Source organism: Pongo pygmaeus, chromosome 6, assembly GCF_028885625.2.
Source record: "Pongo pygmaeus isolate AG05252 chromosome 6, NHGRI_mPonPyg2-v2.0_pri, whole genome shotgun sequence".
Lineage (NCBI taxonomy): Eukaryota > Metazoa > Chordata > Mammalia > Primates > Hominidae > Pongo > Pongo pygmaeus.
This window is the reverse complement of record NC_072379.2, coordinates 84,714,225-84,727,477: the sequence shown is the minus strand read 5'-3', so window position 1 is coordinate 84,727,477 and position 13,253 is coordinate 84,714,225. Positions and strand designations below refer to the sequence as shown.

At 36.1% G+C, this 13,253-nt stretch overlaps 1 protein-coding gene across 2 annotated transcripts in view; it reads left to right on the top strand.

Annotated features, from left to right (window-relative positions):
- Positions 1-1,700: 1,700 nt before the first annotated feature.
- VPS50 (VPS50 subunit of EARP/GARPII complex) overlaps positions 1,701-13,253 on the top strand; it is a 128,136-nt gene continuing 116,583 nt past the window's right edge. The window contains exons 1-2 of one of the 2 annotated variants that reach the window (XM_054495329.2): positions 1,701-2,108; positions 7,918-7,986. In XM_054495329.2, the coding sequence (XP_054351304.1) occupies positions 2,076-2,108; positions 7,918-7,986 (102 nt within the window). In that variant the 5' untranslated portion in view covers positions 1,701-2,075. Of the gene's footprint in view, positions 2,109-7,917; positions 7,987-13,253 lie in introns of those variants that run through there. The other variant, XM_054495331.2, reaches the window with a different exon arrangement.

Here is a 13,253-nt window from a genome sequence, read left to right as displayed (position 1 = left end):
TGAAGATTTTAAACAAACAAACATCCCCAAAGAAAACAACAATAATAACAGCACACACCTCAGGTGAATCTGAACAGTCACGTTTGAGATCTACTGAACTCGGATCACCCCTAAGATATGCTTTTAAACGAAATTGTGAACTCCTTGTTACCACAACCATAGATTATTAATCTAAAGTGCTTACTTTAGTGTTGCCTTGAGCTCAACAATCAAGAAATGTTTATTGACTTGGGTTTTATTTTATAGGCTAATATGGCTGGCAGTTTTTGTTTCTTTTGATGCTTTCAGGGACTTCTAAATATTGCAGATTTTCACATACAAAGAACAGTCTGACAATTAAGATTAGAGAAGGTAAAGAATAAACTAAACTAGACTTACCCTAAATGTGGCCAGAATTTCTTTAAGGGGTTTGAAATAACAGAGTCAGAGAAGCATATAGGTAAGCATATAATTTCAAAGGAATTGCTGAACGCAGTGATGACACAAGTATGCACAAGGTGGTTCTGTTGGAGTAGAGAACTGGGCAGAATCAAAACCACTAATACCTCATAATTGCATAGTTCTTTACAATTTATACATTTCATTCACCTACATCATCTCATTTATCCTTACAAAGCCCTATATAAAATATTACAACCTCATTTGTAAAAATTAATAAAACGAGGCTCTGAGGGGTGAGAAAATAGAATTTCAGAATGAGAAATAACCTCTGTTAGTGTCCCCTAAACTTCAGTCATTTGTAAATCACCTTTATTAGTTTTGCCATATCTGACTACCACCCATACTATTGTTTACCTAATATTTTTTATTAGGTTGACACACTTGAACTTTTTTTATTCTAAGAAATATTTTTGAAATTATGGGTCTGTGTCATACTTTTAAAAGTTAACATTATAATAAAATAAACTTAAAAAAATTGGTGCCATGCTTTAGAACTTTCTTCAGCACAATACGTGAAAATCTTAACGCATCTGATGACCAATCCTTCAGTTTCTGCTTGCACATCTGCAGTAATCTTAGGCAAGTTCCTTAATTTCGCCATACCTGCTTCGTCATCTTTAAAATGGGAACCCACAGGATTCTTGTGGGGATAAATGAAATCATATATTTAAAGCTATTAGCAGTTCCTGACAGGTACTCAGCTTTCGATAAGTGTTACCTATTATTGTTAGCTTTAGGGCCGCTTTTTCTTCTTCTTCTTCTCATATTCTTATAATTGTAAAGTCCTTTTAAAATTGTGTCCCCAAAGACACTCCTGTTACTTTCCCCAATTTAACTAAACTGCCAAAAGTTGAAAAGAGGACTTTAAAGTGACACGTATACTCGTTATTGTCGTATTTCCCGTCATCACTGCTTTAGAGTACGGAGGTAAAATAATAGGTGGGTGTCAAAATCCTTCGATTTTAGAGCTTTTGCAGGGGATACCAAGACTGAGGTAGAACAGCCCTAAACCTGGAGGGCCGCCTATTGGGCAACCTAGAGCACACCTTTCCTCAGGCCAAACCCAGCGCGCCCGGGGTAGTCTCGAGTTCTCAGGTCACCCCTCAGTGACAGCCCTTTCTTGAGTTCCTTCTCCTTCGCGTCAGTCTCTCGTTCTCCCACCCCGCCCCTCTAGACCAGGTGAGGTTTCCTCCCTCACAATCCGAGGGGACATCGCGTCAGTCTGGCTTATATATTGTCTCCTCTGAGTTTGATCTTTCGCTCAACGCCTAGTCACCTGTGACTTAGGTTTCCGTCTCGCCGAAGAGTAGCTACTACCTAGTGCAAGCACCTTCGTAAGACCGGCGATCGCAGTGGTCGCTCTGAGCAGTAATATTTACCGGCTTAACTGAAGCACCCGCTCTTTTGCTTGCTGGGAGATGTAGTCCCTGGGTTGGCCGCTTTAGTTCATTGTTGCTACCGCCGGCGCCCAGAAGACTACAGTTCCCAGCATGCCCAGGGAAAGACAGGCTAGCCTGGGTAGGCGCCTCCACGTGACCACCCACTATGGCTTCCCAGTGTCAGGACCAGCTGTGTAGTGGCTCGGTGTGATTTGTTAGCTCTTTGAGGCAGGGTACCCTCCTCAGGATTTCGACATGCAAAAAATCAAATCTCTCATGACCCGACAGGTAAGTCGCGGCGGCTGAAGCAAAGGCTTCCTTCATCTCGGAAGTGAGAGGAGCCGAGATGTTCTGTCCCCAACCAGTGGCGGGTGGAGATCTAAGTTATGGGTGGTGGCAGGTGTCAGGGGGACTGGGAAGCCGGGGCATACCCTAGAAAACTCACCTGGGCCGCCTGGATTGGAGCACTGCTCCAGCGGGTACCAGCCTCCCAGAAACATTTGTTTAAAAAGAAGTCATTGAAGGAATCAGGATATCTTTGTCTCCCCTCCTCCTCTTTTTGCCATCTTTCCAGAACAGTCCCAGCTTCCTTGCAAGGTCTTCCGCATCCAGGCTGTCTGTCATATGCAAGCTGATAGCCTGGGTAGGGTGGTGTGGTCTGTGCAGTAGAGGTGACTTGGAAAGACTGAAAACGGATGATTTGAAGACAGAATTAGTAGCTTTTGGATTTGGGGCAAGTCCCCAAACTTTGTAGCTTACGTTTCTGGATGTGAAAATAATTATTTTTGTTCATTTTATTTCACAGTTCTGTTATGAGGGTCATCAATAAGCTAATATATGTGAAAACTCTTTGTGAAATTCTGCTTTAAAAAAATTATTTTTGTCATGGAAAAATACTGATCTTTTCTTTTTTTCCCAGAATGGAAATTCATGAATAAGAGCTTTGGCTATTTTGTAACCTGTCTCATAAATGTTAGGGACCTCGTAATAATGCCTCAGCTTCATTTAAGAAGTGCAGAAATTTTGTTTTATGTACTTATTATGACTTTGTTTTAGCTACCTTTATTTACTTCAGCTTTAATATTTCACTAGAATTCGTCATTTTATTATTTTAATATGAAAGATAGTTAGGATTAGAGTTTTAAATCAACTTGGCTTTTAGAAGTCTGGAGAATGTGGAAGGTAATCGTTTAGTGAAAGGTATATTTGTGAGTTTTTTTCTTGTTGATTACAAAAATAACTCAAATTCCACATTCTTATTTGAGAATTCACAATTTGAGAGATATATAAACAGGATACAAATTGTGTATTTCTCTTGCACAATACACAAATGACCCTTATATGATTATTTTAGTTATGTCAGATCATTTTGTTAATGTTATGAAAATATAATCAAAATGTTCTGTGAATAATAAAGATATTTAAGTAAGTGGCTAGTAACATTTGTTAATTCCTCACGTGTTGAGTACTGGTGTTGCGCGTCCTACTACTTCTTACTTGACGATGAGTTTGGGTCCTGCTGTATCCTGTGGCAGCTGTGTGACTTTCGGCAAGTTACGTAACGTTTTTAAGGATCTGTTTCCACATCTTTAAAATAGGAATAATGTTTACCTTATGGAGTTAGCCTGATAGTGGTGTTTACATGATATAATGAAGTTAAAGAGATTAAGGCGTTAATGGAGTTCTTGGGCATTATCAAGGAAATACTTGAACAAAGAGACCGTTGGTTACATTGGCTACGTTGATGGTGGGAAGCAGGAAAACTGGAAGCAGGCTGTTGCAGTAATTCAAGCAATAGATAAGTTGATGCTGACTTTGGTACCTGTTTGATTTTTAAATCAATATATACTTTTGTACATTATACCACTAATACCTCTAAACTGCCTTTGGAATGCTGAATTGGACTTTTGTGCATCAGCTGTTTGATGCTCTGTCGTTTGTTGCCTGCCATGCCGTTCAGTGTAGTTAACATTGTCATAATTGTATGGTAGCTGTGGTTGGTTTAGTTTTTTTGACCTCATTTTGTAAAACTGAGGAGAGAAAAAAATTTCAGATAGCAGTGATAAGTGTATGTCTCCTAAATGTAATGCAATTGTGCTGAAAATGGTAACACTTAAGCCTTAGTCGGTTGCTTATTGAATTTCAGCAGGTCAAACCTGTGTTTAATTGAAATGGAAAAAAATACATTAAAGAACACATACAAAAAGCTGGAACCATGCTGTGTACAAAGTGAGGTAAAATTAGGAGTTTTGTACACATTTTTAAAGTTATCCTAATTATATATGTTATGGCTTGACTTTCACATATTTGATACTGATGCACAGTTCCTGAATCTATGAGGTATGAAATTAGTGTGCCTCCTATTTACATTGAGGGTTTGAATTAGTACAGTTTATTATTGGGTTAAATTTAATAGGATTACAAGCAAGTATACATGAAAGTATTTCTTTTTTTGAACCTATAGAATGTGCTAATAATATATATTGAGTTAATATGGAGAGATAGGAAATTAAGGTCTGTGAAATTTAAGTTTTGGGACATTTCAGCTGTCCTGGGATCTTTGTTTGCAAAATAATGGGAGGAAGGAAGGCTTTGTTAGCTCTCTTTATTTAGACGAGATCTGTTCTTCATCTTTCTCCATTATGCTCACCTCTGTTCTTTGAGTCCATTCAACAAATGTTTATTGAGCAATTTGTGCCAGGCACTATTCTAAGTAAAAAAAAAAAAAAAAAAAAAAAAAATAGACAAGTGTTAAGGCAGACATGGTGATAAACACTGTAGAGGAAAAGAGGATAGAAAGTCCTGGGAATTGTTGGTGATTTGAGGTCACTTATAATTTTAGATAGGATGGCCATGGAAGGACTTGCAGAGAAGGTAATATAAAAAAACCTGAAGGGGGTGAGGAAGTGAACTCTGTGATGTAGATATTTGGGAAGGAGCATTTCCAGTGGAAGGAAAGGCAAATGCAGAGGCCCTGAGGCAGGAGCTTGTTTGAGAAATTGCAAGTGGCCTGTGTGGGTGAAGTGAGTGAGGAGAAGAGTAGTGGGAGATGAGGTCAGGATAAGGTTAGATGACTGCAGGCAGGAAGCTAGATCATGTAGTACCTTATGGTTAATCATCACAGAATGCTTGAGATATATGAGACAGTATTTTTGCCTTCTCACATACATGACCTATTCTACTTCTTTTTTTTTTTTTTTTTTTTCAGACAGAGTCTGACTCTGTCGCCCAGGCTGGAGTGCAGTGGCGCGATCTCGGCTCACTGCAAGCTCCGCCTCCCGGGTTCATGCCATTCTCCTGCCTCAGCCCCTCGAGTAGCTGGGACTACAGACGCCGGCCACCACGCCCGGCTAATTTTTTTTTTTGTATTTTTAGTAGAGACGGGGTTTCACTGTGTTACCCAGGATTGTCTCCATCTCCTGACCTCGTGATCCACCCGCCTCGGCCTCCCAAAGTGCTGGGATTACAGGCGTGAGCCACCACGCCCGGCCTGTTTTACTTCTTATAATAGCCTATGAATGATCATAGAATATAGTGCACAGAAAGGATAGATAAGTTGTTCAAAACCACAGCAAGAAACTCAGGATACAAACTCAAGTGGTCTGCTCCAGAGCCCATTGCTATAATCACTTCACTCTACATCCTCCTAACATGTACACGGGTTTTCAATTTGTGTTACTTTTATTTTGTACATTTGGCAGAAATGTGCCGTGTATTGGTATTGAATTGTTGTGTGGTGACTACTTTTTCTAGATATTGGTATATATCACGTTTACATTTCAGGCATTGGTTTCTTTACGGACTAGCTCTGGGGAAAGAGAAATTAAATATGATATATTTCTGCAGAGATTTCTGTTAGATTAGTTAAGCAAATCTGTACAGATGGTCCCCGATTTACTATGGTTTCACTTAATGAATTTTTGAGTTTATGATAGTTTTATTGAGATTATTAAATGTATTTTCCACTTATGTTGGGTTTAAAAAATTTTTTTATTTTTGGTTCAAGGGTACCTATGCGAGTTTGTTCTATAGGTAAACTCGTGTCACAGGGGTTTGTTGTAGAGATTATTTTGTCACCCAAGTATTAAGCCTAGTACCCAATAGTTATTTTCCTGATCCTCTCTCTCCTCCTACCCTCCACCCTCAGGCAGTCTCAGTGTCTGTTTTCTTCTGTATGTTTCCATATGTTCTCATATGATGGGTTTATTGGAACATAACCCAATTGTAAGTCGAGGAGCATGTGTACTTTGAAAAATGTTTAAAAGACATGGCAGTTACATTTTAAAAATGGATTTTAGGGGTGGTCATGATTTTGAATCAAATTGGGAAGTTTTACTTTCATGTGTGCATGTATAATGTATATAGAAGTGTAGTTTGGTAACTCAGCCTTGCCTTCTTTACCACTTTTGATGCTATTCCCTCATGACTGTTGGTGAGAATTCAAGACAGGGAAGAACAAACCGCCCAAGACTAGTAACATACTATTTTTCTCCCTCACTCATTGAAAGGCATATTAAATCTCCTTAGGCTTTTTTTTTTTTTTTTCCAGCGAGCATTCCTAGAAATTTTTTTTGCAGTCAATTACATGTTCCCATGGGAACAGTGCGCTAATTTGTTGGAGATTGGAGCCTGACCAATGACTTTTACCTAATAATTTACTCATTTCTTTGTTGTTTACTCTGTTTCTGGAACTTTGCTAGCCACTGGGCTGCAGAGGCAAATAGGACTTTGTCTCTCCCTTTCCTTAGGACTTAAAGTTTGGAAGAGAAACATATATTTAAAATTAAAACTTTACTACTTTGGCTGAGGTATTGTCTTGGAAGATGTCTTGCTGAGGTATTGTTTTGGAAAACGCACATTCCTGGCCCAAATCTAGAAAAACCTATTCATTAGGTTTATTTTAGGGCCTAGGAATCTTACTTTTAACAAGTTCCCTGGGTGATGTTGATGGATATGATCCAAGGGTTATACTGAGAAATACTGTGTTCTTTGGAGCGTAGGGATTTAGGAAGACTTTGTAGAGGAGATAATTCTGAAAGTGATGTATTGCTTTCTCATTTCTTGGAGTGGTAAGTGTGCCTGAGAGAGGGAGAGGGGGAGAGAAGGGTGGGTAAGGTTAGATATTCTGAGGGTAATGGAAGACTTGGGGTTGAGGCAGAGCACTTTGTAATAAAAAATTTTAGATATGACTAGTGGTATTTAACAACAGGGAAGAGAAAATACACATCTCTATAGTTTAAAGATAAGCAAGTTCTGCTCTGAGTCTCAAATAGTCAACATAAGCATACCATATATTTTGGTTACTAAGGATCCCCAATATAGGGCACCTAAAGGACAATTTGTATCATAAATCTCTCCTCAAATTAATAATAGCTAATTTTGCCTAAAAACTAATATTGCAGGGACATTAAATGTCTGCTTCGAATAGCCTATTTTTAAAAAGAGGATTTTAAAGAAAATGTAAATTGCTGATTTCTTTCTATTTTAATAATTTCCCCTGGTACAAACAAAGCTTTCAGAATCCCTCAGTTGATGTGAATATAGAAAGTACAGGGCACCAAAGAACTAAAGGACAGGTAAAAGACAGTGAGATATGAGACTTCAATCTTAATTTGTGCAGCATGAATTGAATACATTGGTGGGAAATAATCAAGTAAAATGAAGGGATTACTTATATGTTAGCTTAGTTGGTTAGTATATTGTATCTGTGAATCATAATACTATTGCTTGGACTTTTTTCCTGATGGATTTAGTAATTATTATTGTATGTATAAGTGGCTTTTATAGAATGCTTTTTGTTATGTAAGCTTCTTTACTTTTGGCTGTTTTCAAATCATAGATGGGTTGGACTTCCACCATTAGTTGTAAAGTTGCCGTATAATACTCTTTTATTTTAAAATACCAAAAGTACACCCTTCTCTGATTTAATAATAGTACTATGTATATTAAATGATGATTGCTTTTAGAATATATCTTCCATATTTTGAAGCAGGAAAATTTCTATTTTTAAAGTGGTCATTTCTTTTTCAGTAGGTGTATTCTATCCTTTTATAATTCTTCAGCATGATTAAAATTTTCCTCGTCTTATTTTTTTAAGGGTCTGAAAAGCCCTCAAGAAAGCCTCAGTGATCTTGGTGCCATAGAGAGTCTCCGGGTCCCTGGAAAGGTATTGAGCTACACGTGTGAGCGTGACTTTTTACTTCCTTAAGAAAATATGATTGCCTCTGGATAGTAATTGATTCACAGAAGCTTTTCTTTCCTACAGGCAGATGGTTGTTAAGATAAGCTAGGTAAATTTTTATTGTATAGTAGGTGTAGGGCTTATTTCATTACACATTGGGATGCAGTATGTATGATTCATTATAGCAAAGCAAAAAATGCAAACTTGATAAATTTGGAATTTATTATATTAAATTCTTAGCCTGAAAGCAGTTATGTATATGTGTATGCACACACACACACACACACACACACACTTATTGATTTATCTGCTGTAATTTGTAGAAATAAAATGAAATAGTTGACTACTGACTTTTTATGCTCTTAACATTCTGTGCCAAAAATCATGATTATATTTTTGTTGTGGAGCAGAGGTTTTTGAATAAGCATCTAAACCATTGTGTATACTGAATTGTATAACTTATCTCCTAGATTGTAGGTATTTTAGATTTTAATCCTCTGATATTCATGTGAATTTCTCAGTTTACAAATTTTATGTAGGTTATTTGAAAGCTAGCTGGATTCCCCTTGGAATTATTAAGTATTGTTAAATCCCTGCTGTTTTTCTGGAGTGTTGCTGCTTGGAGCTGCCCATGTGAATAGCTGCTCCATCACAGATTAAGCTGGCACTTTTGAATGTCTGTTGAAGTATTTTTTAATTCGAGAGTGATACGTGAAAATACTGTTTGTTTTCTGCATCAGGCGTTTGAATACACAGGGTGTGCTTCTCTTGATCAGCAGTTTAAGGCCTCTCCTTACACCTCGGTGTCAGCTCCTTAGGAGGATGATTTCCATTTCTTTCAGGTGCCTTACCTGCTAAAGTGAATGTTGTATTTACTGCATTGTTTTTATTTTGGGTTAGACTGAAACATATTCTCCAAATGCAATAAAATTATAACCAACCCTTTTGCATGAAATGGTTCAGACAAAAACTTAAAAAAAGCATTCCGTATAGTTTTATGTTATTGAAAATTATTGACTATGAAAATGTTGGGAAACAAGAGATAGCCATAAATCCTAATTAATTGACAATAATTCTCTTTATTTCTTTGACTTAAGAAAAAGATTATCATGCATTATGAACATACCTTGAATTAGATTGTATTACTTTTTGCAGAATCAATGTCAAATTGATGAGTGAGCCTCTTTAAAAAAATACATTACTGTCTTAACAAGAACTTTCTGTTGTGTCTCCACCATGAGCCATGATGGTTTCCCAGTAGTGGTTGGTAGTGAATTTATGGTGATCTCATTACACAGTCTTCTTATTGACTGTACACCCCTAGCTCCATCAGTGACCAGTGCAGTCTGTACTTTTAGGATAACTGGCCTTGGGTGGAGTGGCCAGTCTGGGATCACAAGGTCAGCAAATATAAATGGTTCAGGTGAAGAGTAAGCCTAAAGCACTGGTCTGTTTAGCACATACTAAGAAGCTAAGTTAGTTAAATAATAAAACAGTTAATAGTAAAAAAGGTATTGATGCTGTAAGCTTACATTTAACCTTACACTAAGAAATCCCTACAAGCTTCATCTGCCTGTTTGTTTTTTCTGTGTTCTCCTATAGCATAACAAATGATGGAGGGTGAGCAGAGCTTCTGCCTTCTTTCTGGGTGGTTCTGAGAACATGAGAGTTGCTGGGTCCAGAGAGTGGCAAAGCTCCAGTCAGTAAACTGAGTCTTTGGATGAGGTTTGAAGTCAGTACTGAGATCAAGAGTTAAGAAGACTCATATTCAGAAATTCCTTACACAGCATAGCTTGATGTAACTTTAATGTTCAGTATTTTTCGCAATTTAGATAAGACTTTATACTTAGATCATAACATATATATTTTAATGATTTATTTTTATATAATTGCTTTGAAATTAATGTTGTTGCTAGTTCTTGATGACCTGAAATTTGATGTAATTGAAAAAGATCTTTATTTAAGATCTTTTAAAATTAAGATTAAAAGCATTTTAACAAAATGGAAAATGTTAATTCAAATGATTATTTTAAAATAACTTTTGCTTTAAATATAAAATTAATGTGTACTCTAAACAGAAAACATGATAAACAGAAAAAGGTATCTAAAAAAAAAATCACAAACATCACCAACACTGTCAAGGTTAACATTGCCTACTGGTCTTTTCCCTATGCATATTCAACAAATTTATTGAGTTTCTATGTGCTAGAGATATTTTCTAGGGATTGGCAGTATAGCAGTGAAAAGACAAAGTTCTCTCCAAAAGTCAAAACTTCCCTGTTGTCAGACAGTGAGCTTACATTCAAGCGGGGGTAAGGCGATTACAAATTATAATACTGTGAAGGAAACAGGGCGATGAGATAAACTCTTTGAAATTGGCAGTTATTTTACAGGAAGTAGTCAGTATAGCTTTTTATGGTATTATAAGTTATACAACCTTTTAAAAATGGTATCATACTCTAGAAATTATTTGGAAGCTTGGGTTTTTAACTTAGTGATATATATATATTACATAGAAAATTCTCACAGTATATTCTAGGTTTAAAAAGCAAGGTACCCATTAGTTTTGCTTAGGGGAGTACTCTTTGAACTTAACAATTTGTGCTATTTAAGTAGTCACTGTTAATTCTTATATGGAAAACTTATAAACATTAACTTCATTTAATAGCTCTGCCTCACTCATAAGTGTAGGTACAAGTTTTAAAAAACATATGCCTGGTCTTCAGGAATCGGCTCCTTTCTTTTCATAGTATCTTTCTAAGTTAGGACAGGGAATTGAGAGATTTCAGTGGCACTTTCAAGAAAGAAATAGGTTAGTTTGGGTTCTGTTACATGAAAAGGTTCTAGTATAAGGATAAGTAGGAGAAAAGTATTAGGATAAATGATGGCTGTTTAAGTTTAAAATGGTCAAATATTGGCAAATTGTATGTGCTTCAACTTGCTAGAAAAAGGAGGGTAGTGAAGGAGAATTGAAGGGCACTAGGTGTGCTTGATAAGCCAGATGGTATTATTTATTTATTTATTTTAGAACTGTATAAATTCAAAGTGGGAAGAAACTGTATAAACCATCTGGCACAATTTCTGCATTTTATAGACAATCTGATCCTGTGCCCCATTTTAAGAGCAGATGCAAGTCAAATGGTAATCTTTATACTGGAAATTTGGAATTTGGGTGGATAAATAGTATAGAAAAGTAGAAAACATTTAAGGTTCTTTTCAGAACTTGCTAGAGGAAAGGAAACTTTTAGACAGATTTCAGAAATTTTAGCTTAAATAACTCAGTGCCAAGATCAGTGGTGCCCAAGCTTTGCTGTACATTTAGAATCAGCAGTCCCCAGGCCATGGCCAATTCCAATTAAATCACCGTTTTTGGATGGAGGCAAGTGTCAGTAATATTTAGAGATTCCCCGGTAATTCCAGTGTAGAGCCGGGTTTGGGAACCAATGGCCAAGATGAGAATATTATCTCAAGAATGGAGCAACAGGAAATAGGGGAACTGTTCTAAAAAATCGTTTGGAAGTTTTACTGAGAATTTTTGTAGAATAAGATAGAATGACCTAAAATTTCATTCTTCGAAATGGATTCTGTTATATTTCAAATTAGTGGGATTTTCATGCAGAGGTAAAGATATAAGAAATTAGGTAGTATTTTCTAAGTTTGTTAATCCATTTAAACATGAAAGATATTTTACTTAATTGGTTACAAGAATTAAGAATAAAACTAGTATTTGTTATAATATATAATAGTAGAGCCACAACGTTATTAGTTACAGAACTTATTTGGACTGTTTTTGAGAGTATTTGTTGAACCCTGATTAAAAAGTAAAAATACCAGTATTCAGAACCTTATAAATCTGCATCCAGCCTTTATTAATATACACTTTTCATAGTACTTCCACAGGGGCACAATATGAACCTGAAAAAGAGTATTGACACTAATATTGTTTTGTGAATTTTTACTGAAGCATTGCCTCCTCATAGTATTCTTTAATGATAAGGGGTTTTTTTTGGCCTCAATTTAATTAACTCATAAATAGTAATGGGATTCAGCTGTCTTTACTGTTACATGATTGGTTTACTGTTGATTTTTTTTTTCATGAAAGAAAAATATAAGATGAGGAGACAAAATAAATGTCTGTTGCAGTCAACATTTGAGAATATAATTGTATAAGAAATAATTTTTTTATGCTTCATCCATTCAACAAATATTTATTGAGTACCTGCCTACTCTGAAGCATTTCTACTTATATAAATTCTAGGAATTTGAGCAGAATGTTTTCTAGAGTTTCTAGTACTTCTGTGAAATCAGATAAACCGATTTGACTTGACTTCTTAAAATCCATTAAAAGAATCCTAAAACCCCATGCTAACTGCAGAGCTTGGTTTACAGTTTCACCAAGATTTGTGGAAAGTGTGCTTGAATCACAGTCAAGAGACATAGGTTGAAGTATTGACTTAAACATTCAGCTTGTTGAAAGGAAGTCATTTTAATGCTTTGTGCCTCAGTTTCTTCATTTGTGAAAAGATGCTATTGAACTAGATGACTTTTTTGGAGTCCTTTTTGCTCGAATGCTTTATACTTTCTATATTGTAATTTTTATAGGAGAAATATGATACAAGAAATATACATTCTAAATTTTTTGAGCAGTTTTTGTTAGAAGATTTGCATATTGGTGTCTGTATTAGAGAGGATTAGTATTGAGGTTTATGACTAGGTGAATTTATTTAGTGATTGTGATAAAGACTTTCAATTTAGGATTATGTATCATTTAGGACAGGTGTCTTCTGCAGGTGGTACTAAGGGAGACTCTAACTATGGATCTGCAAAATCATTTAAGAGTTTTTCTTAGGTGCTCATGGCTAACAGTATTTAGTTGTGTTCTTTTTAACCATTAATGAAATTATGCTTCTCATAGCTTCAGATGCTTTGAGAAGCAAATCATATAAGTTCGTTCATACAGTCCATTTGGCAAACACTTATGGAACCAGACAGTTACTAATCATTGAAGATGCAAAGAGGTACAAGACTGTTCCTAACTCAACCTGAGTGGGGGAGACAAGCAAAAATAGATAATTGCAGAGGAGTAGAGGCACAATAGAGTTCAGCTAGGAGAGGATGTGGAGTAGGTAGAAATGTATTCAGGATCTTTTAGAGTTGGCAATTAATTTTTTTAAGAAAGATTACAGTTTTATGGGGTGAGTTGTTGAGTAGAGGTTGGGGAGAAGGATACTGATTAAGAAGAAAACAGGAAC